A 25,389-nucleotide genomic window follows, 5' to 3' on the forward strand; every position below is an offset into this window, starting at 1 on the left:
ATCTCAGTTTCCACAGCTAATTAGGCTGTAGTACTTCAAGAGTGGAGTTCTGTTTAGGGAAGGCAAAAATGTTTAGTGTTTATTGAAAAGAATCTGTCTGAAGGCAAAAATACCATGTAGTGCACACAGCAGTCAAAGGCAGATGAAACCTAGACACCTAAAACATTTAAATGCAGAAAAACTCATTTACTTAAATAATGCCTTTAAAGCTACAGATGAGTAGATGACTGGAAATCACGCTCCAGACCTTTAAGCTAAAAGGTAGGTGTGTAGCACCACAGATTAACAGAACCTTGGTTTTTTCAGTGCTTTGCTCTCACTTCTTTCCAGTTGGCCCCTGTTTTTATCCTCTTGGCATGTCTTATCTCTCTCAGGAAAGTCACACTTGAGTTTGATGTCCCTGCATAGTATAGACTTTCCAGGAACTTTGTCTTGTATTCTAGCCTTGCCAGAATAAATTTTTAAAAAGAAATCTCTGTTTATCAGCATTTCTATTCTTCCCCCACCCAAGAAATCTCAGTTCATGATCACTATTCTTCTTCCTCCCCCCAGTGGAATAGAATAATAATCCCGTGTGGGGCTTGAAGTACTACCTTAGTATAGGTTAAACTTTCACTTAAGAAAGATATGGAAGCTTTGTGATGGAGGAATAATATTATCGGGGAAAAAAGTCAATCTGAATTCTGTGCTAAACTTTGAACCCATGTCCAAACTTCTGACTTTATACATAAGCACTCCTCAGTTTAATTACAGCTGTGTGTATTGCTTTGATGCCTGCAAGGTCACAGCTTTGTTTCTAACTCTATCAGTGTTAGTTTGAGACTGACTTGTCTCTGTTTCCTGAAATAGATTCTGTTTTCCCAGATGGTAACTTTGAAGAATGTGAAATCCTGGAAGTGTGGAAAGTGTATGCAAGTTGAACACAGCTTGTGTAATACACCTATTCACTTAGTTTAATCTGAGGCAGAGGGAGTCCTGGCAGCAGTTTAGACCCTTTAATTTTAGGGGTTGCTATTTCTAGTACATGCAGCACACAAAAATGTGGCTTCAACTCTTTCCCCCAAAAGTTGTTTCACTGCTATTTACAGCACTACAAGAACCACATAGGAAAGTATTGCTGAACTTGTCTTGTGAAAAAGCTAATTAAAGTATTCAGTTATTGGGGGAGTGCTTTAGTTAGGTTCCCAAAAGAAGCTGCAAGTCATAGACAAATGTTTTGCCTGCAGGAACCTCAGATTATTTGACTATACTTTGCATTCAGCATGTTCTCTTTCTCAACCAGATGAAACATGTTTGTAAACTGCTACTTTCAAACTACATGTTGTCTCTGTTCCACTGGAAATAAAACAACTGAACTAGGTGTTTCTCTAGTATTAAACCTTTGAGAGCTGTGAGTATGGGATATCCAATGGCTATTGCTGCAAAATGTTCAAAATAACCTTTGAAATTGTGATTTTTCTATTATCCGGTTCTCCAGTACATCAAAATTGGGGCCTGGATGCTTTTGAGCGAAATAATTTAACTCAATTTTTGTGTCAAGTCAGTCAACTTAAAGTCTCTTTGAATATAGGAAGAAGGGGTAAAAGTGGCAAGAATCTTCTCTTATTTTGGGAAATTAATATGGTATGACTAAGCAGGCTGCTCTAGCTTACACTGGCAATATGGCTAAACTTGATTATTAGTATAACCATTGACTTTGCAGAGCACATCAGGTTTTATTATCTCTGATATTAAAATTACAATATATCACTCTGTAGATAGTGTAGTAAGGAGTGATGCCACACTGGTTCTGCCAGAATGAGTGAAGGAGGATAACTTCTTGGTTTCTTCTAAAATGTCTTTGTCTTTGGCATGAACTATTTTTTTCATCTTGCTGTTACTGTGGAACCAAAGACAACTGAAAAATGATTGCTGGACTTCAGCATAACAGCTCAGAACACTAGGCTATTGTTAGCCTTGTTCTCTGTTAAACTGCTGGAAAATGTGTACAAGAATTAATTGTTACTAGATTTTGGCATATATTGCCTCTGTGCTAGTCTTCTCAGTGGGAGACATAGTTACAATCACTGTCCAGAAGCACAGTGGGTAAAGCATCAAAACTTAATGATTTCAATAGTTTTAATCTAAACAAAAAAAGCAGTCTAGTGAATTTGTTGCTTCCATTGCATGTACAATACTTCATGTATCAATATCCTGAATCTAGTTAGATGTTGGTGTTAAAATTAATGGAAGGTGCTGATAGTTCATAAATGAGTGTTTCTCAGTTCACTATTAAGGCTAGATGTTTGCAAGGGTGAGAACATCTTGCTTTAAATACTCTAGAGCAGGTGGTGTTCAGGTCTGGGAGACTTAATAGAGCTGGTTAGAGAACTCTGGTATTGGCAAAACTGGAATTAGAGATAAATAGATCTTATAATCCCATACTTAGTGGAGCTAGTCTTGTTATAAGCCTTTTATTTTATTTTTACTTATACATTAGTCAATGTCAAGAAAACAGCTTAAAAAGGGAGGTATGAAGATTGAGTATCTGGCAGTTTGTTCTGAAAGATAACTTTAAAACACAAAATTATCACCTCTAAAGTGTGCTACTATACAGTAAGATCTGTGTAGTTTGGACAGAGTGCACTGTGGTGATACTTATCCATGGCAATAATAATAATACAACATAGTTCTTAAAACAGGCAAAATGGAGAGCTTGAGGAATAATGCTGTTGAATATCTTACCCCCTTTAAACTTTGTTTCCAAAAACTGGATTTAGAGAATTTAACTTGCCACACGTCAATGAGGTATTAACTCTGAAAATTTGCCTCCAAGATTGAGTCATTGAAATATGTAAATACTGCTTTTCTCTTTTTCCAGAGGCAGTACCACAAGTTCTCTTTTGTAGGTAGTGATGATTGTGCTGGTTTTTCACCTGAGGGAAGGAATTCTTAAGTTCGTTTCAGTCAGGCTATCCATTCTTGATGTTCATGACTACATAACTGCTACAGTCTTTGCTCTGAAAGAAAATAGCCTGAAGTTGTAAAGGGTAGAAATTAGCAATGAGCTAATGTTACAGGTCATCCATCTCAAAATGAGAAATCTTCCTTTGCCAAATCAAGTAGAGCTAGCTGAATGCAAAAAGATAACTGGGGCTGTAGTTTGACTTTTAGTGGGGTACTGGCTGGGGTTGGATTACTTTAGTGTTGCTTCAGGCAAGCTATGAATATGAATTCTTGCAGACTAGCTTCTTAAGTGTGTGAAGTTTGGGGGATGCCACCATGTTAATGGTGTGAACCTGAGAGTAGTCCCAGTCTGTAATCAAGAGCAAGGAAGCCTGTTTTGACACATTTGAAAATAAAACTAATGCTGTAGCAGTAAACTGAGTGACAACTTCATTCTTGCAATTTAATCAGGATATGTCCACTTAAGTGCCTTGTGTATGTAGTAACAGCAAAGTGAAGTAAAAGGGAAGTTAGTTTTCCAAGTACTCCGCATGCATCTGTCTCAGTTGTGGAAGATAGTGTTTAGTGTTAAGAAGCATTCCTTAGAACTTAGCAGCTCCTAAAGCAATGATCTGGTCAAGCAGTTGTGGGCAAGTTTCACTAAATTCCTGCACGTGTTTAAGGAATAGGTATTCATGTATGAAATAAGCATGTTAGGATGTTAGTGGTGGGATGGCTTGAAGCTTTTACAGCATAGAAAATGTACTTAGCTATTTAATCACAATGCTTAGCTAATAAGTAAGTTTCTCAACTTCAAATTCTGTTTCAGACTGGGAAGTAAGCTGTTCTATCTATCCAGATATCTCTTAGCTGCTTGTTTAAAAATTGCAATAGGAATCTGGCTTAGCTGGAGTTACATACGCAGGGTACTCAAATCATTTTGATATTACACAATTTTCAGGGGTTAAGTGTTCTGCAGATGACATAAAATACACTTGATTCTGAATGTGCAAAGATGCAGCAAAAGTAGTGTGATTGCAGTAATATGGCAAATAATGGGGCATAAATTATTGTAACTGTGTACTGTTAAAAGAGTAACTAGTGTAACAAAATCAGTGGGGAAACTAATGATTCATGTTCAACTCGCATATGCAACTTAGTCCATGGATTGTTTGGTAAACATAAGTATTCCTAATATTTTTTATGTGGAATTGACAAAGCTGACTTGAGTGTTTAAAAACAAAGACTTTTTGTATTGAAGTGTATTGATGATTAGTGAACTTTGGTTTTAAATTAAAATCATGAGTACTAACAGGATGTCTCTTTTGTTTTCAGGTCTTGGCACAGAATGAATATAATTAGAGAAAACAGAGATCTTGCTTGTTTCTACACAACAAAACATTCATGGAGGGGAAAGTAAGTTTAAGTTTGATTTATTTTTTTAATGTTTTGTGTGACATTTCTCCTCCCCATTATTGGATTTAACTGCATAGTTCCTGTATTGATGGATGAAAATTGAACTAAAGGTTCCTGCTGCTCAGTCTCTGAGCTGAATGTATTTTCACTGGAATTAATTTGGATTTTAAACATTGTGTTTTAGCCTTCCTCTGCACGTGTTCCCACACTTCAGTGTAGCTCTGAAATGGACCACCTGACTTGGCTTCTGAGTCTCCTGAACTTACTGTATAAGGCACTAATTTTAAAGTGGAAATGCTTCTTGGAACAGGTTCTTGGCGGAGTAGTGTCTTATGTACTTTAATAGATGAGGGTCAGTAGTCCACACATATACTTAACATGTTGTGTAACAGATTATCTGTTAAACTACTAACTGAGATTATTTCTAAGACTTATATCTAAGACTTCTGTTACTAGAAATAAACTTCACCCCTCGTGGGGGTCTTGGATCTAAAAATTAATTTTCAGTGATGCTTCTGTCTGCAAAAGCTAGGGAACTTCAAACACAATATAACAGATAACAGTTATGATAATTTAATGGATAGTTTTATTGGAAATCAGCTGTTATGCATACTCTTTAAAGCTTCATAGGACCTTCTTTGGTATCCTTACCCATCATTCCTTCTCACGTACATAGTAGTGCCGTGCAACTGGGATTTTTCCTTGCTACCTAAACATCAAGAGAACAAAGAGGGTATGTTGTCTGTACCTCAGGAGCATGAGTACTGCTTTATTCTAATGATTATACTAAGAGGTGATGTCTGAATCTGGTGTTTGACCAGTAAGTTGAAACTAGCTTTTTTTTTTGGCTGTCTGCTGCTAGATACTTCATGAATTCTGCCTATCAAAGATTGGGAATGCTGGGAAGGAAAGGAGGATGGGATTGCAAGGAGTGGCAGCCACAGATCTTTCCCAATTGTGCTTTGAAGAACCATGAGATTGCTTCAGTGTCTAATCAAAGGGCTCCCTGCCTTTTTGTCAGCAAATTTAAAGCCCTGGGTAGTTCAGAGTCCAGACTAGGCTGAGCAGCTGTCTGAGGGCAAAATCTTTCCTCTAGCTAAAACAGATTCTTGATTGACTTGAAATAAATGGTTTAATATTTAGGTCTACCTCATTAGAATTTTATCCAATATTTGTGTAAACTGAGTCTTACTTGAGTTAAGATCCATTCATTTGGATTTGTGTGGGCGTGGGTGAATAAACTGTTTCTTTAGTGATAAGATACTATGTTGGGGTAGAAGAGCAGTTTGTCCCTCTTAATCTTTCTGTTCCCCAACAGAAAATAGCTGGTGTCTTCCTCTGAAGTTCCTGTGGCATATGTGCAAATTTAGTGTGCGTGTGATCTGAGCCACTTGGTGAAAATTAAATACATAGAACTCGAATTGCTTCTCTTGCCCAATGCCTTTCATAAAAGAGCCTGTTCCTACCTGATGCAGTCTGTTGAAGTTACAGTAGTATTATCTCAAACTTTGACGGTAGCATTCTGATAAATTATGAAGTCTTCTAGAACTTCAAACTAAGCCTAAAGTCTAAAACAGAGGCTTAGTTTAATATCTCAGTCACACTTTATTTTTCACATAGTGAAGGGGAAAGTGAGTAGTTGGCCTCTTGTTGTGTTGCAGCAGAAGCTTATATGGCTTTTAGTAAGCTTATTTGAATACTGAAGTCCACTCAGTTCATGGTTACATGTTCTCAATGTAATCTGTGGTTAACATTTAAAAAAACAACCCAGAAACAGTAACTTAATGTCTAGTGCTAAATGAGCCTGAATCACTTTGACTCTTCATATGATTTGTCACTTTGCTGCATATGGGCTGTGTGCATGGCAGTTAAAGTATTTTTCTAGTAGTATAGATGATGATGCTCCAGTATCTCAGTAGTTCTGTAAAATTCATGAACACTTGAGTGTGGTGGTATAGAATTTTTCTACCAGGTTCATCCTGATTAAAAAAAATAATTGTAACTTCTGACTTCTACAGTGCTTCAAAGAAACTAGAGAGTAGGCAATAGCCTTTTAACTGGGAAGAGGACACTTGCTTCAAATTCTTCTCAAAACAGCCTGGCATTAGGCTGTACTGCAGAGTAGTTTGAGAGATAATTAATGCTAAAGTCTTCAAGGCCTTGAGGTATAAATACCTTTCTACATACTTAAAGGTCAAGTTCTGGACAAGAGTATGTTTAGGCCATGTGTAAGAACTGACTTCTGAGTCTCCTCTGTGCAACAAGACTTGAGTCTTCTGAATTTGCCTGGAGAGAGGAGATGAAGGAAATGGTAACTTGGCAAATCTGCTGTTCTGTTTTGTGTTCCTTGTCACATCAAATATTAAGAATGCTGGATAATAAATATGCTTTCTAGGTCTTGTAATGCTGGCTTCAGTGTGAGGGGAGAAAAGGAAGGGGCTATAATGTTTGGAAGCTGGTCTTCAATTATGTGTGATCATTGCAGATCCTTATTCTGATGCAAAGCAGCATGAAGCTGCTTCATATGTTAAGTGAGTAAACAAAACCTTAAACAAGTAATAAATTTCTTTAGAACAGCATAAACAAGCATATAAAGGCAGAATACCTACCTAAATTGTGCAACGAGAGGGAACAGTTGGTTTGTTCAAAGGATTTTCTTATGGTCCAAGAACTGGAGCATTCTTTGACAGACTGAATATAGTGGAATTATTAGCAACTAGAGTAACTTCAGATGTTCCCCCTCATTACTATGACTTCTCTTGACCTGCAATTTTCCTTGAATAAGGAAAATTCAAATATGTGGAAAAACAAATAGGTTTTTAAAATAGATTAAAGATCTTTAAGGTGGCAGGTTGCTTCACTATTACAGGTTTTTATAAGATTTGAAGAAAATAAGCACTTTAATTCCTAGGTAAACTCCTCTGGGCCAGTAGTGGCTTGAACTTGCACAAGTTTGAATAATGGAAAATGGTAGGGATTGAAGTTTGTGAGATTGACTATGTCAGATACTATTGACCTTGCTATTATGAAAGAAGGGAGGATAGGTCAAATAACATGAGGGAGCAACTCTGAATGTATCTGAAGCCTGTGCAGAGTTTGACCTTATACAGAAATGATGGCTTGTGCTGCAGACCTGGCAAGTGAGAGAGAAGAAGGGATTGCAACACAAGAACAGAAAGAGGGGAGAAACAATCTGCTTGATACAGTGTCTAGTGTGGCGTGGATCCAGAGTAGTTAGCCATCTGGCTGATCCTGTCCGCTGTTTCCCTAGCAAACCCACAGTTTACCCAGAACTGAAACTTCAATTGCTATGCTGAATCAGTTTTAATATGTACAGTTAGCCAAAGTATTTTTATTTGGTTCAAGTTCAAGAAAGGCATGCGTGTTCAGATCCTGTTTCTTTGGTCAGAGAATACTTAGTAGAACTTGCTCTGGTTCAGGTTTGGCTTGACTTTCTGGGCAGGACTGTTTCCAGACAGAAGTACCTTAGAGCAGGAAGTTTGTACCAGTAGCAGTAATCTACTGTTTCAAACTCGGGTTAGTTATGTTGCTGTTGTGGTTTAACCCCAGCTGGTAACTAAGTACCATGCAGCTGCTCACTTGCTCCCCTCTACCCAGTGGGATGGGGGAGAGAATTGGGGGGGGGGGGAGGGAAGGTAAAAATCATGGGTTTAGATAAGAACAGTTTAATAGAACAGAAAGGAAGAAACTAATAATGGTAATAATGACAATAACAACAGGATTGGAATATACAAAACAAGTGATGCACATTGCCTTTGCTTACCACTCATTGACTGATGCCCAGTTAGTTTCCAAGCAGTGACCTGCACCCCCCCAGGCCAAGTCCCCCCAGTTTATATACTGGACATGACATCACATGCTATGGAATACCCCTTTGGCCAGTTTGGGCCAGCTGTCCTGTTTGTGCCCCCACCCAACTTCTTGTGCCCCTCCAACCTTCTTGCTGGCTGGGCATGAGAAGCTGAAAAATCCTTGACTTAGTCTAAACACTACTTAGCAACAACTGAAAACATCAGTGTGTTATCAACATTCTTCTCATACTGAACCCAAAACACAGCGCTGTACCAGCTACTAGGAAGAAAATTAACTATCCCAGCTGAAACCAGGACAGTTGCAAAACTTTCTGATTCAGAAACATGTAAATAGTCTCTATATAAAGAGTTGGTTCAGGGTATGCTGTGAAGATTGTCTAGGAAATGAAACCATGGTAAGGCTTCCATTTTGCACTTGATGCATCTAAATTTTTTTAGCTTTAGCTCACTGCTGCTTGTTTCTGATATGCCTGAAGTGCAAGCTACCCTGCTACAGGTATTCTTTAAGCACTATGGCAGTTAACATATCTGTGATATCAATATACAATGACTAGCTGCATATTGAACTACAACTTCAGTGATCTGAGTCTTTCTGAGCTTAGTAAGTCTTAGTTTTATTTTTCCTCATGGTGAAGAAAATTAGGCTTGGCCGTAGTAACACTTTAACTTGTTACAGTGTTGTGACCAGGTGTGTAAATTGGGTTATTTCATGTTACAACTATTGTCTGAGAGAGCTTCAGACAGATGCTTTAGAGTATTGCAGGAATATTTTTTTCCTATCTGTGTTTTTCACTTCTTTTAGAATTTTTTCCTTGTCTGGTAGTACCTTCCAGTGCAAGTTCCAAGAGTCTTTGGTCCTGACTTAGCCAGTAACTTAGGAAAAGATATGCATAAGGAAATATATTTAGTAGTACTTAACTTGTATGTCCCCTTTATGGATACGTAGAACAGAGGAGCTTAACATATTGTAAGGGTAAACTGCAAACTAACAGAAAATTCCATATTTATTTCCTAACAATGTCTTGTATATAGCTTCTTAAACATAATTTTTGCAGTTCAAAAGCATTTTTCTGTGACTTCTGGAGAAACTAACACTTCTGTATTCTAGGTATAAGCGAGTCTTTTCAGTTGGAACCCATGCCATCACCACATACAATCCCAATACGCTAGAAGTTACAAATCAGGTAACTATCACTTTTGAAGTTGATTTCTGACTTGGGTTCACTATACACATTGATGCCATCTGGAGTGGCATTCAGTCTTAAGAAACTATCTAGTCTGACAAGATCTCAGCAAAACCAGAAGGATATGGCAGCTGCTACAAAAGCACACATAATGGAAAACTGGTGTTGCCTTCACTAACTCTACAAATATCCAGTGGTTTCTATACTCTTAGGCAATTTGTCTTTATTGGCCAATAAGTAGTAGTTTGCTTTTGGGTGTGCTGTTCTGAATGAACTGGGATAAGTTTGATCACTGTAAGGCTGTGTGCCTGAAGGGAGTCAGGACACTTACTTTGCAGAGTATCAAATAGGAAGCTCAAGCTAAAGCTTTCACGGAGCATGCTAGTTATTGTCTTGTTACAGCAACTCACTTATAGGTGCTAAGGTTTTTTGAGTGGAGGAGATGTAGCTTTAAAGTTACTAACAGTATAACCTAATTACTTTCAATTGTCTAGTGGCCTTATGGAGATATCTGTAGTATTTCTCCTGTTGGAAAAGGACAAGGAACAGAATTTAGTCTCACTTTTCGCAAAGGCAGTGGAAAAAAGTCTGAAACTCTTAAGTTTTCCACAGAGCACAGAACTGAACTCCTTACAGAGGCACTGGTAAGACTTATTTTTTTCTTCAAGCAAGCAGTAAGTACTTGGTTATCATTACCATTTGTTGTAGCTTACTATGCTTTCTTTCCTTACATAAAAAGTAGGAAAGCAAGTTGTCTTTTGAGCTGTTATGTTAATGAACTTGGTCTAGTGTCAGTTGTAGCAACTAGTGCATGATTCTTAAATAGCAAGTAAAGCTACCAATACTGAATATATTAAACTGCAGTGTAATGGTGAGCCTTAAAGGAGGCTTAGTTTGAGTCCCTTAAAACAGGGTCATCTTAAATGTAGACTTTCTGGATAGATTGGCTATCATTTCCATTCATTTATGGTTAACTTTTTTAAAAACAGAGATTCAGGACAGACTTCTCGGAAGGAAAAATCACAGGACGGGTAAGTGTCTGGCTTGTCTGGATCATATGCAGTTTAATGAAATGGTCTAAAGACTTAAACTTTTTGTGTTATGCTTGTGCTATATGCACTACCCAAAATAGCTATTTTAAATTTGGATCTGAAGACTTGCTTTGAGAGGAGAAAATTAAGAGTTTGTTCAAAAGCAATGGGAACCTTTTCAACAGTAGAAGGCTTGAGTTCTCTTCACTTGGCCTGAGCCTTATTGGAGGTACACTTAAAGACTTTGAATGTCACTGCTGAAGTGAAGAGCTTTGCCATGTGGAGCTCTTATCTGGAGAGAAGGAAGGAGAAAAACAAAGCTTTGATTCATTATTCAAATGTTTACTACTTCCAGCACTTTCTAACTCTAAATAGTTTTCTGCATAACATCCTGAACACTTGATGTGGGAACATTGTTTCCTAGGAGGATTTCTGTAGGTCAGATTAAAGACAAGATTACCATTTAATGAACTTGCTAGTATAGTAATAAGCAAGGCAGTATACAGATCTGGACTTTATATTTGGTTTTATGTCTTCCAGTCACAGAAGATAGCACTTAAAAGTAACTTAAAGCATTGCATAGAATAAATTTTCAGTGATGAGTGTAGTAACACTGCTGGAATACGGGGGCCCCCTTTGTCTTACTGTAGTTTAGAACAGACCTCTTCTGCTGGTTTCAATAAGACTGTATTTGTAATGGAATATGACTCCAGGAGATGAAAAACTTGCACTGTAGTGTTAAGTTTACCTTAATTTAGTCTTGATTAGCTGAACAACATCATCTGGTGCAATAGCTGTTTCCTTGTCTAACCACAGTGTACATAGTTTCTGAGTAGACCACCTTCTGCAGCAAGAGAAAGTCCCTTTTAGAGTGGCTGTTTTGGGATTGTTGTTATCTTCAAAATGTGTTGTTTAAGCTGCAACTTCCTTGTGAGTTGACAGCTACTTTCCTTTGATTCATAGTGTTCTTAAATAAGAGCATTGGGGGAAATGATAGAATTTTTTTTGAACTTTACACCCATGCTGCTTACTAGATTTGGAAGAGTATTGCTTTGTAGTAAAGCAGTGTGTGTGTAGATGTCTAATAGTAGCTTTCTCTGCAGAGGTATAACTGCTATAAACATCACTGGAGTGATACAAGGAAACCTGTGATTCTGGAAGTGACTCCTGGAGGTATTGACCAAATTGATCCTGCAACAAATAAAGTCCTGTGCTCCTATGACTACAGAAACATTGAAGGCTTTGTCGATATTGCTGGCTATCAGGGAGGCTTCTGTATCCTCTATGGAGGATTTAGTAGATTGGTGAGTACTAAAACAAAACATCTTGGTATGGTTCTTAGGATGTTTATAGCTGCATATTTAACAATGAAGCTTCAACATAGTTTGACCATACAAGTATGTGCATCTTTGGGACCCAGCTGTAGAGCCTCAAGGCTTGTGGACAGATTTTAAAACCTCTTTTCCATTGGAAGTTAGTTAAAACATTTGAGAACAATGTTTGGGGGTTTTTTTGCTTATTGTATGTTTAAAAACTAAAGAGCATAAATTATCCTGTTATTTATATTTGGATAATGAATATGAATGCAGTATGGATATGGAGTTTCCTGACACCTCTCAAAGTTACAGAAGTGACAGGAGTATTACTAATCTACCTAACTGATGGAGGGATTCTATTCAGAAATAGATCTGTCAGTGGTGATGCTTTTTTAGGCCTGTGATCTGATATTCAGCAGCTTTGCTTGGGAAATACTGCAGTGTAATGTTGGTGTCACAGTCTTAAAAGGGTTTCTGTCTCCTATACTGCAAGCAGCTGAAATGAATCTATAGAAATTAATTCATGGTTATTAATGTTAAATATAGCTACCTCAGTCACTACTAAGAAAGTAGGAGTCTGTTCTCTAGATCAGGGTTTTCATGTCTTTTGTACTGCAGCATGCTTTTCTCTGGCGTAAAACTAGCAATATATAATTGATTCTCTAGAGCTGCCCTAACCTTGCCTAGCAAGGCTGGGTAGCAGCCCTTACAGATAACAGCTGGGGCTACCACTGTGGTTTTCTGGCTCTTCACTCCTGCCAGGCTGTCAGGATCTGTTGCCAAGGATGGACAGGCAGGTCATGCAGACCTTTATTTAATGGCATGCTAATATGTAGCAGAGTATCCTTTAGGAATAGCTGCTATAGATTTTTTTTTTTGAAAGGCAAATGTGAACTTAATAGTGGATCTCTTGTGTAATAAATACTGCTTCTCATTATACCTTGCACTCAGCAAAGGCAAGCCCAGCTGCTGGGAAGATTCTCTACTGTTAGGTATATAGTGGAGGATTATTTATGGAAGTGATTTCTTGACCTATGCCATATTTTTCACCTGTTCTTTTTCTTGTCAAAACTTGCAGCACCTGTTTGCATCTGAGCAGAGGGAGGAAATTATCAAAAGTGCAATAGAACATGCTGGCAACTTCATAGGTATCTCCCTGCGGATAAGGAAAGAATCCCTAGAATTTGAGCAATACTTGAATCTGCGCTTTGGAAAGTACAGCAACGATGAATCTGTAACATCTTTAGCAGAGTTTGTTGTCCAAAAAATAACACCTAGACACTTGGTAAGGGTATCAAAACTTAACTTACTTGGTTCCTCTTAAGTGCTAAGAATTCTTTCCTAACATGCCTTTGTTTTTTCAAGGAACCTGTGAAAAGAGTACTAGCTCTTACAGAAGCTTGCTTAGTTGAGCGGGATCCGGCTACATATAACATAGCAACTTTGAAACCTTTAGGCGAGGTAAGAGGAAACCTTTCTTAGTACCACTTCTTCAAATAGGTGCTCTACAAGATTATATTAGTAGGAATTTGATAGTCTACATAAGATGGCCTTAATTTGTAGAGTAGATAAATAACACTGCTTCATGTGACCCTTACCTCTTGTTTTTAGGTATTTGCAATAGTATGTGACTGTGAAAACCCCCAGCTTTTTATCATTGAATTTATCAAAGGACAAATTCGGAAATACTCTTCAACAGAAAGGTAACTGGAACTACCGTGGGTTATAAATTCAAATGAAAGTTGCCATTGTAGTGCTCCTAGTTTCTCAGCTTCATAACCTCCAACCCTTGGAAGTGTTAACTCAAAGCCTTGTTATTCTAGTGGTCTGCTACTTACAAATCAAGATTTGTTACGGGATCTTCAAGGAAATCTGTCCAGAAGTTTTCTGATGAACATGTAAGGGTATTGGACAGTTAGACACAGCCTGTTTCTGCTAAGCAATGTTGTTCTCTGTATGTTGTACTTGATTAAGCAGCATATCTGAGACAAGGAAAGAAAGCATACTTTTAAGTGATATGGAAAGGAAGGCTGTGAACTTCTTGAGCTGTCTGCTTGAGATGGTCTTAGTGGATTCTATTTAAAACAACCAACAGAACAGTCCCTGAGTGTGCTTGCAGTTGTAATACAGTCTAATCCTGCTAAGTGAGGTTTTGCAAAAAGCACAGGGATGAATTGGCTCACAACATGTGTACCTCATTAACAGATAATCTAGAGTTGATCCCTTTAGTGAAATGCTGCAGCTGGCTATACTGGGTAAAAGACAGCTCTGTTCTTACAGTTCATAAAGAAACACTTCAAAGTTGGTGACTTCTTCCAGAGGTGTAGCTGATAGCACCAGTGTTAGTAAGAGATTCCAAGGATTACTGCCTTTTATTCTGTGCTTGATTCTTTTTTTTGGCCTATTTTTCTTAACTTTGTTCTTTGGCATCACTTTTCTGATCTAAATTTTATTTGTCTGTCTTTCTCCCAACCCAGGGATTCTCTCCTGGCTAGCTTGTTGGATGGAGTGAGAGCCTCTGGTAACAGAGATGTCTGTGTGAAAATGACCTCTACACACAAAGGCCAGCGTTGGGGATTACTCAGTATGCCTGTAGATGAAGAGGTAGAGAGCCTTCATCTGAGGTTTTTGGCAGCTCCTCCAAGTAAGCTGATGCTTATTATATGGTTTTATAGTGTTTTTTAAAGCATACAGTTGCTTAGTCAGGTACTGTACACTTAACTTTTGTTATGTTTTCTTCCAGATGGCAACTTTGCAGATGCTGTGTTCAGGTTCAATGCTAACATCTCCTATAGTGGGGTACTACATGCAGTTACACAAGATGTAAGAATAAGTCCTCTGCCCATCCTCTTTAAGATGTTGTTAATGCATAAAGATAATAATTGTTATTTCTTAATCAGGGTCTGTTCTCAGAAAACAAGGAGAAACTCATTAATAACGCCATAACAGCATTGCTCTCTCAGGAGGGAGATATTGCAGCATCTAATGCAGAGCTCGAAAGCCAATTCCAAGCAGTAAGACGACTAGTGGCTTCAAAAGCAGGATTTCTTGCCTTTACTCAGCTTCCAAAGTAAGTGAGAAGTCTCTTCAAGTTTGGAAGTAGTAGGTGAAAACAGTTCTTGAGCTTTTGATGGTGTCTTATCTTTAAAACTGAGAATTGGAGTTAAGCCTCACTTCTGAAAGACTGGAAGACTCTCTACATGATTACTTCCAGTAGTATGAGGCTGTTATCAGGCTCTAACACGTACTAATGATCATTTGAGATGCTCAGTTTATAAAGCTGATTCTTCCTTTGCTAAATGCTCTCTGCCTTGAGTCAAATATGGTTTAGTGATTTTCCCAGTGGAAAAACTTCTAAAATGCACCTTCATCTGTCCCTGAAGTAGGCAATTCTTCATTCTTAAAGTATGTTGATGCCATTGCTACTTTCAGTTCAACACGAGATAAAATGTGATGTTAGGAAGTTGATTTGTACTCCTACAGTACATACAGGCTGCTTGGAGTCTGTGTCTTAATTGGATAACATAAGGAAGCAGAAATTGCCTGATGTTCTTAAAATGAAAAATTCTTTGGACTATTTCTGACTCTGGACTATGGGGCAACTGAATGATGTGAAGAGTAACATACATGCTTAGTCTGAGACCTTTATAAAGTTCTATTTCTCTGAATATTGTCCTGTACTATCCCTATCCTGTAACTACAGAAATATGTCTTTGTTTTGGTGAATGTTTTCTTGGCATATTGTTAACAGTGAAGTCAATGTTAATGTTTTCTTACCAATGAGTCTCAAATTTATGTAAACATCAAGGTACTGGCTTGCCGAATGCAGGCCACTTTTGGTCCCCAGTTGGACTCTTATCTTAAAACTAAGATTTCTGTTTCCTCTCTAATCTTGGTGGTTTTGCTTTCCTTCCGAAAGATTTCGAGAACGATTAGGAGTAAAGGTTGTGAAAGCCCTCAAAAGAAACAACGATGGAGTAACCCATGCTTCTATTGACATGCTTTGTGCTCTTATGTGTGTAAGTACTAAATTGCAGATTCTTTCACTTAATGTGTGAACTTCAGTCTACTGAAAGGTGTAGAAATAGGGACTGCCCTTCAACTTGCAGTGTGCTCAAACATGAAATAACTTTGCTGAACTTGAAGTAGGATGTGCTTTTTATGTGTTCAGAGTGTGGCTTTTGAATTACAGCTGTTAAGAACTGAGGGTTGAAATGTGACTGCATAGTGAATACTTTTTTTATAGCCAATGCATGATGACTACGACTTGAGGCAGGAGCAGTTGAACAAAGCTTCCCTTCTTTCTTCAAAGAAGTTTCTAGAAAATCTACTAGAGAAATTCAATTCCCATGTGGTAAGTCAAATTTTGAAGACAGATGGCTTCAAGTGCCTTTCCTAATTGCTATGAAAACACTTCTGTCGTACTTGGATATATCTTTGAATATATTTGTACCTGCAATTGAAGTGCAGAAAATTTAGCTATGTCTGGCACTGAAGCTTGTTCTAAATAGGCTTGGACCTTGACAGGTTAGAATGTAGCTGTCTATACTGAAGAATCATGGAACAAATGTTTGCATGTTTAATACGGAAACTGGTTGTTCCTTTTAACTAAAAGGATATTGTACACTGGTACTTGTGGGATAAAAATAGAAGAATTTGCAGCACACCAGTATATGAGGTCATGAGTGTCTGATATGGTCTGGGAGCAAATACTTTACTAGACTATTGCCATACTCAGAGTAGTGGCATAATTAAACTTGTAATTTTTATTTGCAGAATGTTTCATGGTATGACAGGGAAGAGCACTTTCAGCATCATGAGTACTGAGTAAAGCTTGCATGAATACTCTTGGGCAGGGGAGAAGCACTGTATCTATATTACATAGCTGTCTTCCTAATTTCAGGATCATGGGACAGGTGCCCTAGTAATTAGTTCGCTTCTGGACTTCCTGACATTTGCCCTATGTGCTCCATATAGTGAGACTACTGAGGGGCAGCAGTTTGACATGTTGTTGGAAATGGTGGCATCTAATGGAAGAACACTATTTAAGCTCTTTCAGGTAAGATTTTGTAATTTATTGTTGTTATTGGAATCTTTAGGTAGTTGGTGAACATGAACTTTTTCTTGTTCTCCTGAAAGACAAATTTGTCTACTGTTCAGCTGGTTAATGTGTCTAAACCTTTTCTACCTTGGTGAGTTTTTTTAGTGATCTATTGCTTTATCTTTAGATACCAGATTGAGGTGGTTATTCTATAGTGAATGATATGCGAATCATTGTAGAATAGACTGCCTAAGATTTGTTTCTAGAAATACTTTAAAATACCAGTTAAGTATTAAGCTAGATTCAGCAGATGCACAGATCTTCTTCTCTTTGGAGAATCTGCCACTTTTTTGTTTCTCTCAGTAAACAAGAGTTAAAAGAATTACAAAACAAGAGTAATATCCTATTGAGTAGTAAACCTGTAAGAATTCTATGATTTTTAGCTAAAATGTCAACTATTTCTGTAAAACCAGTATGCTCTTTTACTGCTTGGTTAGTGTCAGCTTTTGTCAGTTTCCCCAGCATTATTCCAGCTTCTCTGGTTAGTGTCAGCTTGTGTCAGTTTCCCCAGCATTATTCCAGCTTCTCTGGTATATACTGCTGTTCAGTGCTAAGAAGTCCATCTGATACTTACATGAGATTCTTGTTTAAAGGTGTAAGGTAGGAACTCTTCTGGGGCTAGCTTTCACAAAACTGCAATACTAACTTTTGCCCAGAACTGGAGGTAAAACAGCCATGTAGAGGAGTTAAGGAAACTGAATCAAATGATCTAATCTTCAAATTTTGCACTTGGATAATTTTGTCAATGTTCTATTTTAGCACCCTTCCATGGCAATTGTGAAAGGAGCAGGTTTGGTAATGAAGGCCATAATAGAGGTGAGATTTTTACTAGTGTTACCTGGGACAGCATACTAAATATGTCTAGTCTATTTCAGAAGTGCAATTGCTTGCCAATAGAAGTTTGTTATATTAGCTTCTCTTGGTGGTTGTGGTGATGGTGGGAAGGGGGAAGGTGAGGAACAGGACACCTGCTTAATTGTGAGTGGTTTAACATAGCAACTTGCTTTATCTTACACTTGGGGGTTGGGAGGACATGTGAGTTGAGTCACTAGGTAGTGCCTTGCATGTTTCATACTGCAGTCAAGATTTGGCTGTTAATGTTGTATGTAGCTCAGTCACATACCTCAGAGCCACCAGGCTTCTGCATGTTTAAAAGAGCCTCTCAAGGAGGAGAGGCCATATTTCCTGGGATACATATCCAGATGGAGTGGGACTGAGATTAGCAGGCAGTAGTGTCCCAGAGCAGACTAGTGATGTCAGCCTCTGCTCTTGCTCTTTCTGCTTTAACAAAGGTTGATTTGGCTTTGTTAGTTTCCATACTACGTGATGCATGGACCAAGTCCATACTTCTCAAGGGCTGCTCATGATTGTTGCAGGGTGACCTTGTGAACTGACTATCAACACTTCCTGTGTTGAAATTCAGGGCTTAAGTTAGTGCTTCATCATATCACAATGGCTTATGCATTTGAAATGCATCTAGTACTTTCCAAGAAAGGAAGTGAATGAACACTTGAAATAGAGGTTGTATAGACATGCAAGTTTCCACTGATATACCTGATAACATTAGCTAAAAGTTGCTATGCTGTTCATTACAACTATCATTTGAACTATAGTGGGACATGGGGAAGTAAAAATGCAGCAAAAGCTTTTTCTTCACTATTCATTGTAACTAATGTGTCTTGACTGAGTGACAGTCTCATCCATGTGGCTATCTAAACTGAACAGCACCAGTTATTCTTAAATGGTTGCTGCTGACCGAAGTCAAGCATCAGGCAATTACTTGTGGTTGTCATTCTTTGTTTAACCCTAGTTTGCAATTGCAGTGTGGAAATGGTACTTGTAAATGTACTCCAGCCTCCTGACCTATGATGGGAGACATGCATCTTGTCCTATCCAGTTACTGTCCTTATGGATATAACTACCAATTAAGCTGGTCTGTGGCTTTACTACAACTTTGATCAGTTGCTGTCGAGAACTTGCACTTAAAGCCCATCATACTATAGCTTCTGGCTTTTGGATATTAGTTGACATAATTGATGGTCAAGAAGGCCTTAGAACTGTAGACTAAGGTAAAAGCAGCTTAACTAAGATTCTTTCTTTAGTAATCATCTTGCCCTGTTTCCAAAGGAAGGAGACAAAGAGATTGCTACCAAAATGCAAGATCTTGCCCTCAGTGAAGGTGCCTTACCTCGTCACTTGCACACTGCTATGTTTACAATAAGCACAGATCAGAGGATGCTTACAAATAGGTATGTCAGTCTCACTTGATATATTATGTTTAAAAAGTCTAATGGCCTAGCTAACACTAGAAATATTGGGAGGTCAGGGAAGAAAACTTGCAGTTCTTCAGGAGAATGTTTTCTTTGGCAGCTGGTATGTTTAAGTAGAGCAAGCTTCAGCTGAGACTGTAGCCACCTAATGAACCTTTGATAATTTTTTTGCCAAAATGGCACTTGGATTGGTTACTCATTAAAGGCTCAAGTTTTGATTTTTTTTGTTCTGAAAACATTCAGAGAAAGAAAAGGCAAGTAGAATGCCTGGAACTTGTAAAAAGGTTTAATTTTATTATACAGCTGTATAAATCCTGGTGTGCACATCTCAGACATCTTGCATGCAGTTAGGGTCACCCATCCTGTCAGAGAAGTCTCCTTATATAGAAATCACTCCATGAATTCAACAGTCAGAAGAACTTGTGAGCTCTTGAAACTGGGCCTGAGGGCATGCTGAGGAAGATGAGTGATAATTCAATTACTTCCACCCAAATACAATATTATAGAAGCTTTAACTTGCATGGTCCTGAAGCACCTAAAGAATTGCTAAGCAATGTAGTGACAAGTGGAACTTGTTGCCACTGTATGTCATTCAGGAGAGAGCTAGTATGAAACAGTCTGTCACATTAGTTCTGATTGGAGCTACTAATGACTTGATCGTCACACTTCAGTGCAGTAGAACCCTGGTGACAAATGTTGGCAGAAAGTGAAAGTTGGCATAGAAGGCAGGCTCCCAGAAAGGCTTTCCTAGACAATAACTGGTATTAAGAGCTTCAAGTGGAGCAGTTAACAGCTCTTGATGGTTTCTAGACTCTTAACTGTAATGTAAGATTGACTGGATAAACTTACACTTAGTCATTAGATGTTTAGTTTCTGCTCTATTGCTCAAGTGTTCTTTTGAGGTCTAGATTAAAAAGCATGTGCTGCTACTGTTCCACTAACTTCACTGGAGCTTCTTAAAGGCCACACTTTAAAGCATGCCAAGTATATACTTGAACTGGAACAACATAATGCTTTGTGCTCTTACTCACTCAAGAGCATGAAGCTCTTGCTCATCTTCATTTCACCAGCATGGTGAGGGTGTCAGTTTAATAGTCTAAAAATCTGTTTAAAATACAAACTTGCAGTTTGTTATTTCAATGGCTTTTTCAGGCAGTTAAGTAGACATTTGGTTGGCCTCTGGACAGCTGAGAACAAAACTGCTATGAACTTGTTGAAACGCATCTTGGTGAGTACAAATGGGATACGGAGTAGGGAAAGAATAAAATCTGAGAGCCTGTAGTGTTAGAAAACTTGGGATAGTCTATATAGTAACCATATCCCCTTTCCCTTCCAGGGGGGGAAATCTAGCCTGGGGGGTCAGTCTGGCATCTGCTAATTGAAGGGTATTGATGGCTTGTACAAAACATCTCAGATTCTTGAAGTATTCTGTTACGTTCCTGCCACTTGTAAAATAGTGTATAATACACAGCTTAAAAATGTGTCTGACTTTTTTTTTTCTTTGTTAAAAGGACAAAGATGTGGGAGACATAGTAAACATACTCTAATACTTAGTTCCAGTTAAAAATTAAGGCAAGAGTTTTGTCTGTGCTTTCATACCTGTCCAAATTTGTTTGCTTATAATGTAGCTAAATTTATATATTAGCTAATACTTCCCATGTTCTTTCACCCTTACAGCCTCCTGAAAGGTTCTTGCTTAGGTTACTTCAGTGAAACTAGTTCAAAGAATTGTGTTGTAAGGAATTATTAAATCTGGAAAAATAGCAACTTTTAAATTCAAGATAACAATTCCTTCATTTCTGGCAGAGCAAACTCTTGATCTTGGTCACTATCTTCAGGAAGACTTAGATGAGACTATCTCATCTCTAATGTCACATGCAACATTCAATCCATATCAGAGGATATGGATAGATTCTGGTGTTAGTGTATTCATCCCCCTCAATTGCTGTGGGTTCAACTCTTTTCTTCCTGCAGTCTTTACCTTCATTAAGTGTTCATTTAAGAAATGGGATATAGGCAAGACCTCTGCTGTACCAAAGCTAATGATGTGCCTCTATTGAATTGTCCTGTTGAGGATGGTGGCATTTCACTAATAAAAGCAAAAAAGCTGCTTAGCTGTACATCTTTGCTTCTAGAGTAGAATATAAATCTTGTTTTGAAATCTGTAATTTGAAGAAATTATCTTGTTTCCTAATGTGATGGTTTCTGTTCCAGTAGCCACGTGTGTGCTTACACTGGTTTTAAATATTTTTAGCCACCAGGTTTGCTGGCATACCTTGACAGTGCTGATCCTGTTCCTGAAAAAGATGCTGATAGGATGCATGTTAGAGATAACTTAAAAATTGCAACTGTAAGTAAATGTAGCTGTCTTACCTGCTCCATTACATAGATGTACAGTCTTAGTGACTCTTCTAATACAGACCCTTGACTGTAGCATTGACCTGCATCAAACATGTTGACAGACCTGCAACTGCAAATAACTAATAGGATTTATTCTGCAGGATCAGTATGGCAAGTTTAATAAAGTGCCAGAGTGGCAGAGACTGGCTGGAAAAGCTGCGAAGGAAGTTGAAAAATTTGCCAAAGAGAAGGTGGATCTAGTCTTGATGCACTGGAGAGATAGAATGGGCATAGCTCAAAAAGAGGTAAAAGTATTTGAAGCTCTTCATTACAGCAACTTAACTAAGTGTAGAAAGGAACACCTACAACTCCATGAAATCAGAGGGAAGCTTGACAGTAATAGAAGTGTAGGAATGTGAGAAACTTCATAGCTCTCCTTCCTTTAGTAAACTCTCTGCCTCTTACTAATCTTCATCTTGGGTTAGAAATGGGTTCCAGGGAGAACTGTAAAGCAGGCAAATGGATTCATTCAGCATACATATTAAGGTTTAGCTTCTTGCTTCAGCCAAACTTACCACACTGGACTGCAGCTTATGTGCGTGTCTTCCAAGGTAATTATACAGGAGAATAGGAAATGCCTTAATGTGGCAAAACCACATGGCTTTAAACTGCATTTAAACTATGGATATTGTTTATGCTAGTGGTATTTCAGTTATGGAACCTGCTTGAAGAAGCTTAGTATTACCTTGAATATAGGTATCTTAATACTTAAATTGCAACATAAGACTATAAATAAACCATGGTTAAGATTGAAGCGTGACTGTTTTGATCTCATAAGAGGGTAGCTCAAGCATTGCTTGAGTTCTTACTGTTGGTCTCCTTTTTCTTTTCATTTTATTGTCATGTTCTCTATGACAGACTTCTTGAATCATGAGATGTTTCCCTTAACTTTCTTTAGTCTCCTGACTAAGCTTGTTTTTATGCATTCTGAAAGTGAAACAAGCTATTATATATGCAAGGAAGGATGAAAAGGACAATGCAGAGTATTGAAAATGCCTGTCTTTGTGCTTGATTTAACACAACAGTAAGCTTTAATTCAGGGAAGCCTTAACTTGGTAAAATCCAGCTGAAGTTTGATGTGGACAGTCATGCAGAATTTTGACAGGTAATATTTCTGGAATAAATGGTGAACTAGGTTCAAAACAAAGTATTAATGGGGAAATCTGGAAAACGGTGGTGGAAGGGCAAATTGCACTTCAAACATCTTGTCTAGATGCTGAGTTTAAACAATCATGGTTCTGTCTGGAATTCTGAGCTGTTTAATTTTGCAGTAAATGTATGCAAGTGTAGCTTGGAAAGGGTAGTAGCAAGTTTAGTATTACCACTTTGAATTACTTCAGTGGCTGTGGCTTGTTAAATGTACCTTTTCTTTTTCTTCCAACTTTCCATCACAATCAGGACAGAAACAATATGGTGAGTCTGTATGTCTCTGCCACTTGTGTGGATTATGTTGCTCAGACTTCTGCTTGCATGTGGTACCTCATGTAAAGTATAACACTGATTTTGTGCTTGATCAAACTAGGGAACCTTTCAGTGGCTAGGTCGGGTTTGTGACTTATTTCTGTGACTTGCTCTAGTCATTTTCTTTCAACAGCAAAGCATTCTTGTTGTGAGTTTTCCCTTCTATCAGCTTTGGAGCTGATGAGTGGTTATGGTGATGGGAATGAAGCCTTTCTCAGGGCTAACTTGCTTCTAAATGAATGACTTGTTAAACAGCTGAAAGGTTCTCTGGCATGATTTAACTTGGTGTAAATAACACTTGTGAAAGTCTGTTGCTACTACTTGCAAGAAAAGGAGACCTTATTAATGATACTTAACTTATTGTGGCTTTTGAAGGAGTAAAACCCCCCAGCTTATTTTAAAAAGGGAAAATGGGGAGTATCTTTTTCTACTAACTTCTTAAATTTGGCCCTTTTGCAGAACATTATTCAAAAGCCAGTGATATTAAGGAAACGACGCCAAAGAATAAAAATAGAAGCAAACTGGGATCTCTTCTATTACAGGTAAAATACTAAGATTAATATGATGGTCTCTGATACAAGTTACTACCTGGCTGGATATTTTTGTTAATATCTTCTGAGTTGCTGTGACTTGATTCCTATTTCTGCCTGCCTTGAAACAGTGCAAGTGCTTTGTAACAGGAACTTATAAAAAATGAAATTCTAAGGTATGCTTAAGGATTTCGCTTGTGTTTAGGAAAGGGTGAAATTTGGGAAGTTTCTTAAATGTCATCAAACTAAATCCTCTTTTCCCTTGAATCAAAAGGAAGAGTGAGCCACAAACTGCAGGTGCAGATCTGCATGATGTCGAAGGCTAAGCAAAGTAGCACTGAAAAGCATTGTGTTGTTTGCATCAACCTGTAAGCTACTCAAGATGTTTTAACTTTAATTGGAATAAAACTGAGCTTAAGGCAGGCAAAAGGAAAACACATGGATATGAGATTTCAAGTAGTGCCACAGATCCTAAATACAGCTTGATTACCTGTGAGTTCTTAAAACTGTCAAAGTTTACAATGGAGGGGCCTCCCTCTGAAAAAAAGAGATTATCATTTCACTTTGGCTAGGGGTTTTATGTTAAATAGACTAATAAAGCTTGACTGTACAACAAACTATGAAAGCAAGCTTGGGGAAATTCCATAAACTTGACTGTTTCATTCAGTGCTTAATGTTTCTAAAGGTCAAAAATAGTCCATTCTGCACAAGTGTTGCATGAAAGGAAAATTTGCCTGCTCCTAAACTGCAACTATTAAAGTGCTGCTCTCAGCCAGTCTCTGGATCCAAAGGCTGTTTTGTAACTGCCACTGAAGAATGTCTACTGCCTGTCTTGTGACACTTGAGACATCAACTTCTATTTTCCTGCATGAACTACTTTTTTTAAAACATACACTTGGTATGTGCATGTTTGCTGCCCTGGGTTATTGTTCACTTGTAGCCCTTACTGGCAGATACAACGAATAGCTTGTGCATCTCCTGGTCATCAACTATATGCAGATAACAAATTGAGCCAAAAGGGATGACAGCAGGTATGCTTTAGTTTAGGCTGATGTCCATGACTATGAAAGCACTATACAAGTGAACACCCATAATTACTCTAACAAACTAGACCACTACTCGGTGCCTTCTAATTAAGGTCCACTAATGCTAATCTTCCCTAGCTTGCCAGCTGAGTCTTGTCTGCCTTTAAGATGATGCTTTGTGGGATTTAAACTATGTGACTTCTTTCTTAGATTTCTTCAGGATCATGCTAGATCAAACTTGATTTGGAACTTCAAAACACGGGAAGAACTGAGAGATACTCTTGAGTCTGAGATGAGAGCGTTTAATATTGACCGAGAACTTGGTAGTGCTAATGTTATCTCATGGAACCATCAGGAGTTTGAGGTAAAAGACCCACTGTAGGAAAAGCTACATATGTAAAATATGTCTACTTAAAATGTCACTTTTCTGTGTATAACCACATGAGTGAATCTTGTGTTGACAGTCCCTACTGCAAGCTAGAATTCTTTTGGGGTTATGGAATAAACTGCTAAGGCTTGAGGCTGTGAACAGGTACAATTCTTCAGTGTCATTTGGCAAAACTGAAACCTCTTCAGCCTGACAAATGACACTGTAGAGATGAAACGTTGATCAGAACCCTTGACGTATTCTTGCATTAAGAGGAAAAGAGAAGAGTTGGTGTTAAATTGTTAAGATAAGTCATATTTGTTCTTTCATGTGCTCCATCAGACTTGTTTTGGGTAGTTTCACAAGTCACTTCTTCCTGATAGCAAGTTCCTTGTCTTTATTTCCATCATGTTTCAGTGATGCTAAGGCTGTTAAATACTGGGTTGCCAAACCCTGAATAGGTTATGTGGCTAAAACCACACTGCTCTGTAAATTATAGAGGATACTGTTTTCACATTATAGGAACAGTA

At 38.1% G+C, this 25,389-nt stretch overlaps 1 protein-coding gene across 2 annotated transcripts in view; it reads left to right on the plus strand.

Moving 5' to 3' along the window:
* DNAJC13 (DnaJ heat shock protein family (Hsp40) member C13) overlaps positions 1–25,389 on the plus strand; it is a 58,298-nt gene that overhangs the window by 2,761 nt on the left and 30,148 nt on the right. Inside the window, exons 2-23 of one of the 2 annotated variants that reach the window (XM_049817049.1) lie at positions 4,261–4,341; positions 9,283–9,358; positions 9,853–10,002; positions 10,348–10,389; positions 11,493–11,693; positions 12,784–12,990; positions 13,071–13,166; positions 13,317–13,408; positions 14,183–14,349; positions 14,449–14,528; positions 14,606–14,775; positions 15,625–15,724; positions 15,952–16,059; positions 16,609–16,764; positions 17,566–17,622; positions 18,934–19,055; positions 20,229–20,304; positions 21,331–21,426; positions 21,578–21,721; positions 22,875–22,889; positions 23,397–23,479; positions 24,703–24,856. In XM_049817049.1, the coding sequence (XP_049673006.1) occupies positions 4,274–4,341; positions 9,283–9,358; positions 9,853–10,002; positions 10,348–10,389; positions 11,493–11,693; positions 12,784–12,990; positions 13,071–13,166; positions 13,317–13,408; positions 14,183–14,349; positions 14,449–14,528; positions 14,606–14,775; positions 15,625–15,724; positions 15,952–16,059; positions 16,609–16,764; positions 17,566–17,622; positions 18,934–19,055; positions 20,229–20,304; positions 21,331–21,426; positions 21,578–21,721; positions 22,875–22,889; positions 23,397–23,479; positions 24,703–24,856 (2,460 nt within the window). In that variant the 5' untranslated portion in view covers positions 4,261–4,273. The remainder of the gene's footprint in view (positions 1–4,260; positions 4,342–9,282; positions 9,359–9,852; positions 10,003–10,347; positions 10,390–11,492; positions 11,694–12,783; positions 12,991–13,070; positions 13,167–13,316; positions 13,409–14,182; positions 14,350–14,448; positions 14,529–14,605; positions 14,776–15,624; positions 15,725–15,951; positions 16,060–16,608; positions 16,765–17,565; positions 17,623–18,933; positions 19,056–20,228; positions 20,305–21,330; positions 21,427–21,577; positions 21,722–22,874; positions 22,890–23,396; positions 23,480–24,702; positions 24,857–25,389) is intronic. The other variant, XM_049817050.1, reaches the window with a different exon arrangement.

Source organism: Accipiter gentilis, chromosome 14, assembly GCF_929443795.1.
Source record: "Accipiter gentilis chromosome 14, bAccGen1.1, whole genome shotgun sequence".
NCBI classification, from domain to species: domain Eukaryota; kingdom Metazoa; phylum Chordata; class Aves; order Accipitriformes; family Accipitridae; genus Astur; species Astur gentilis.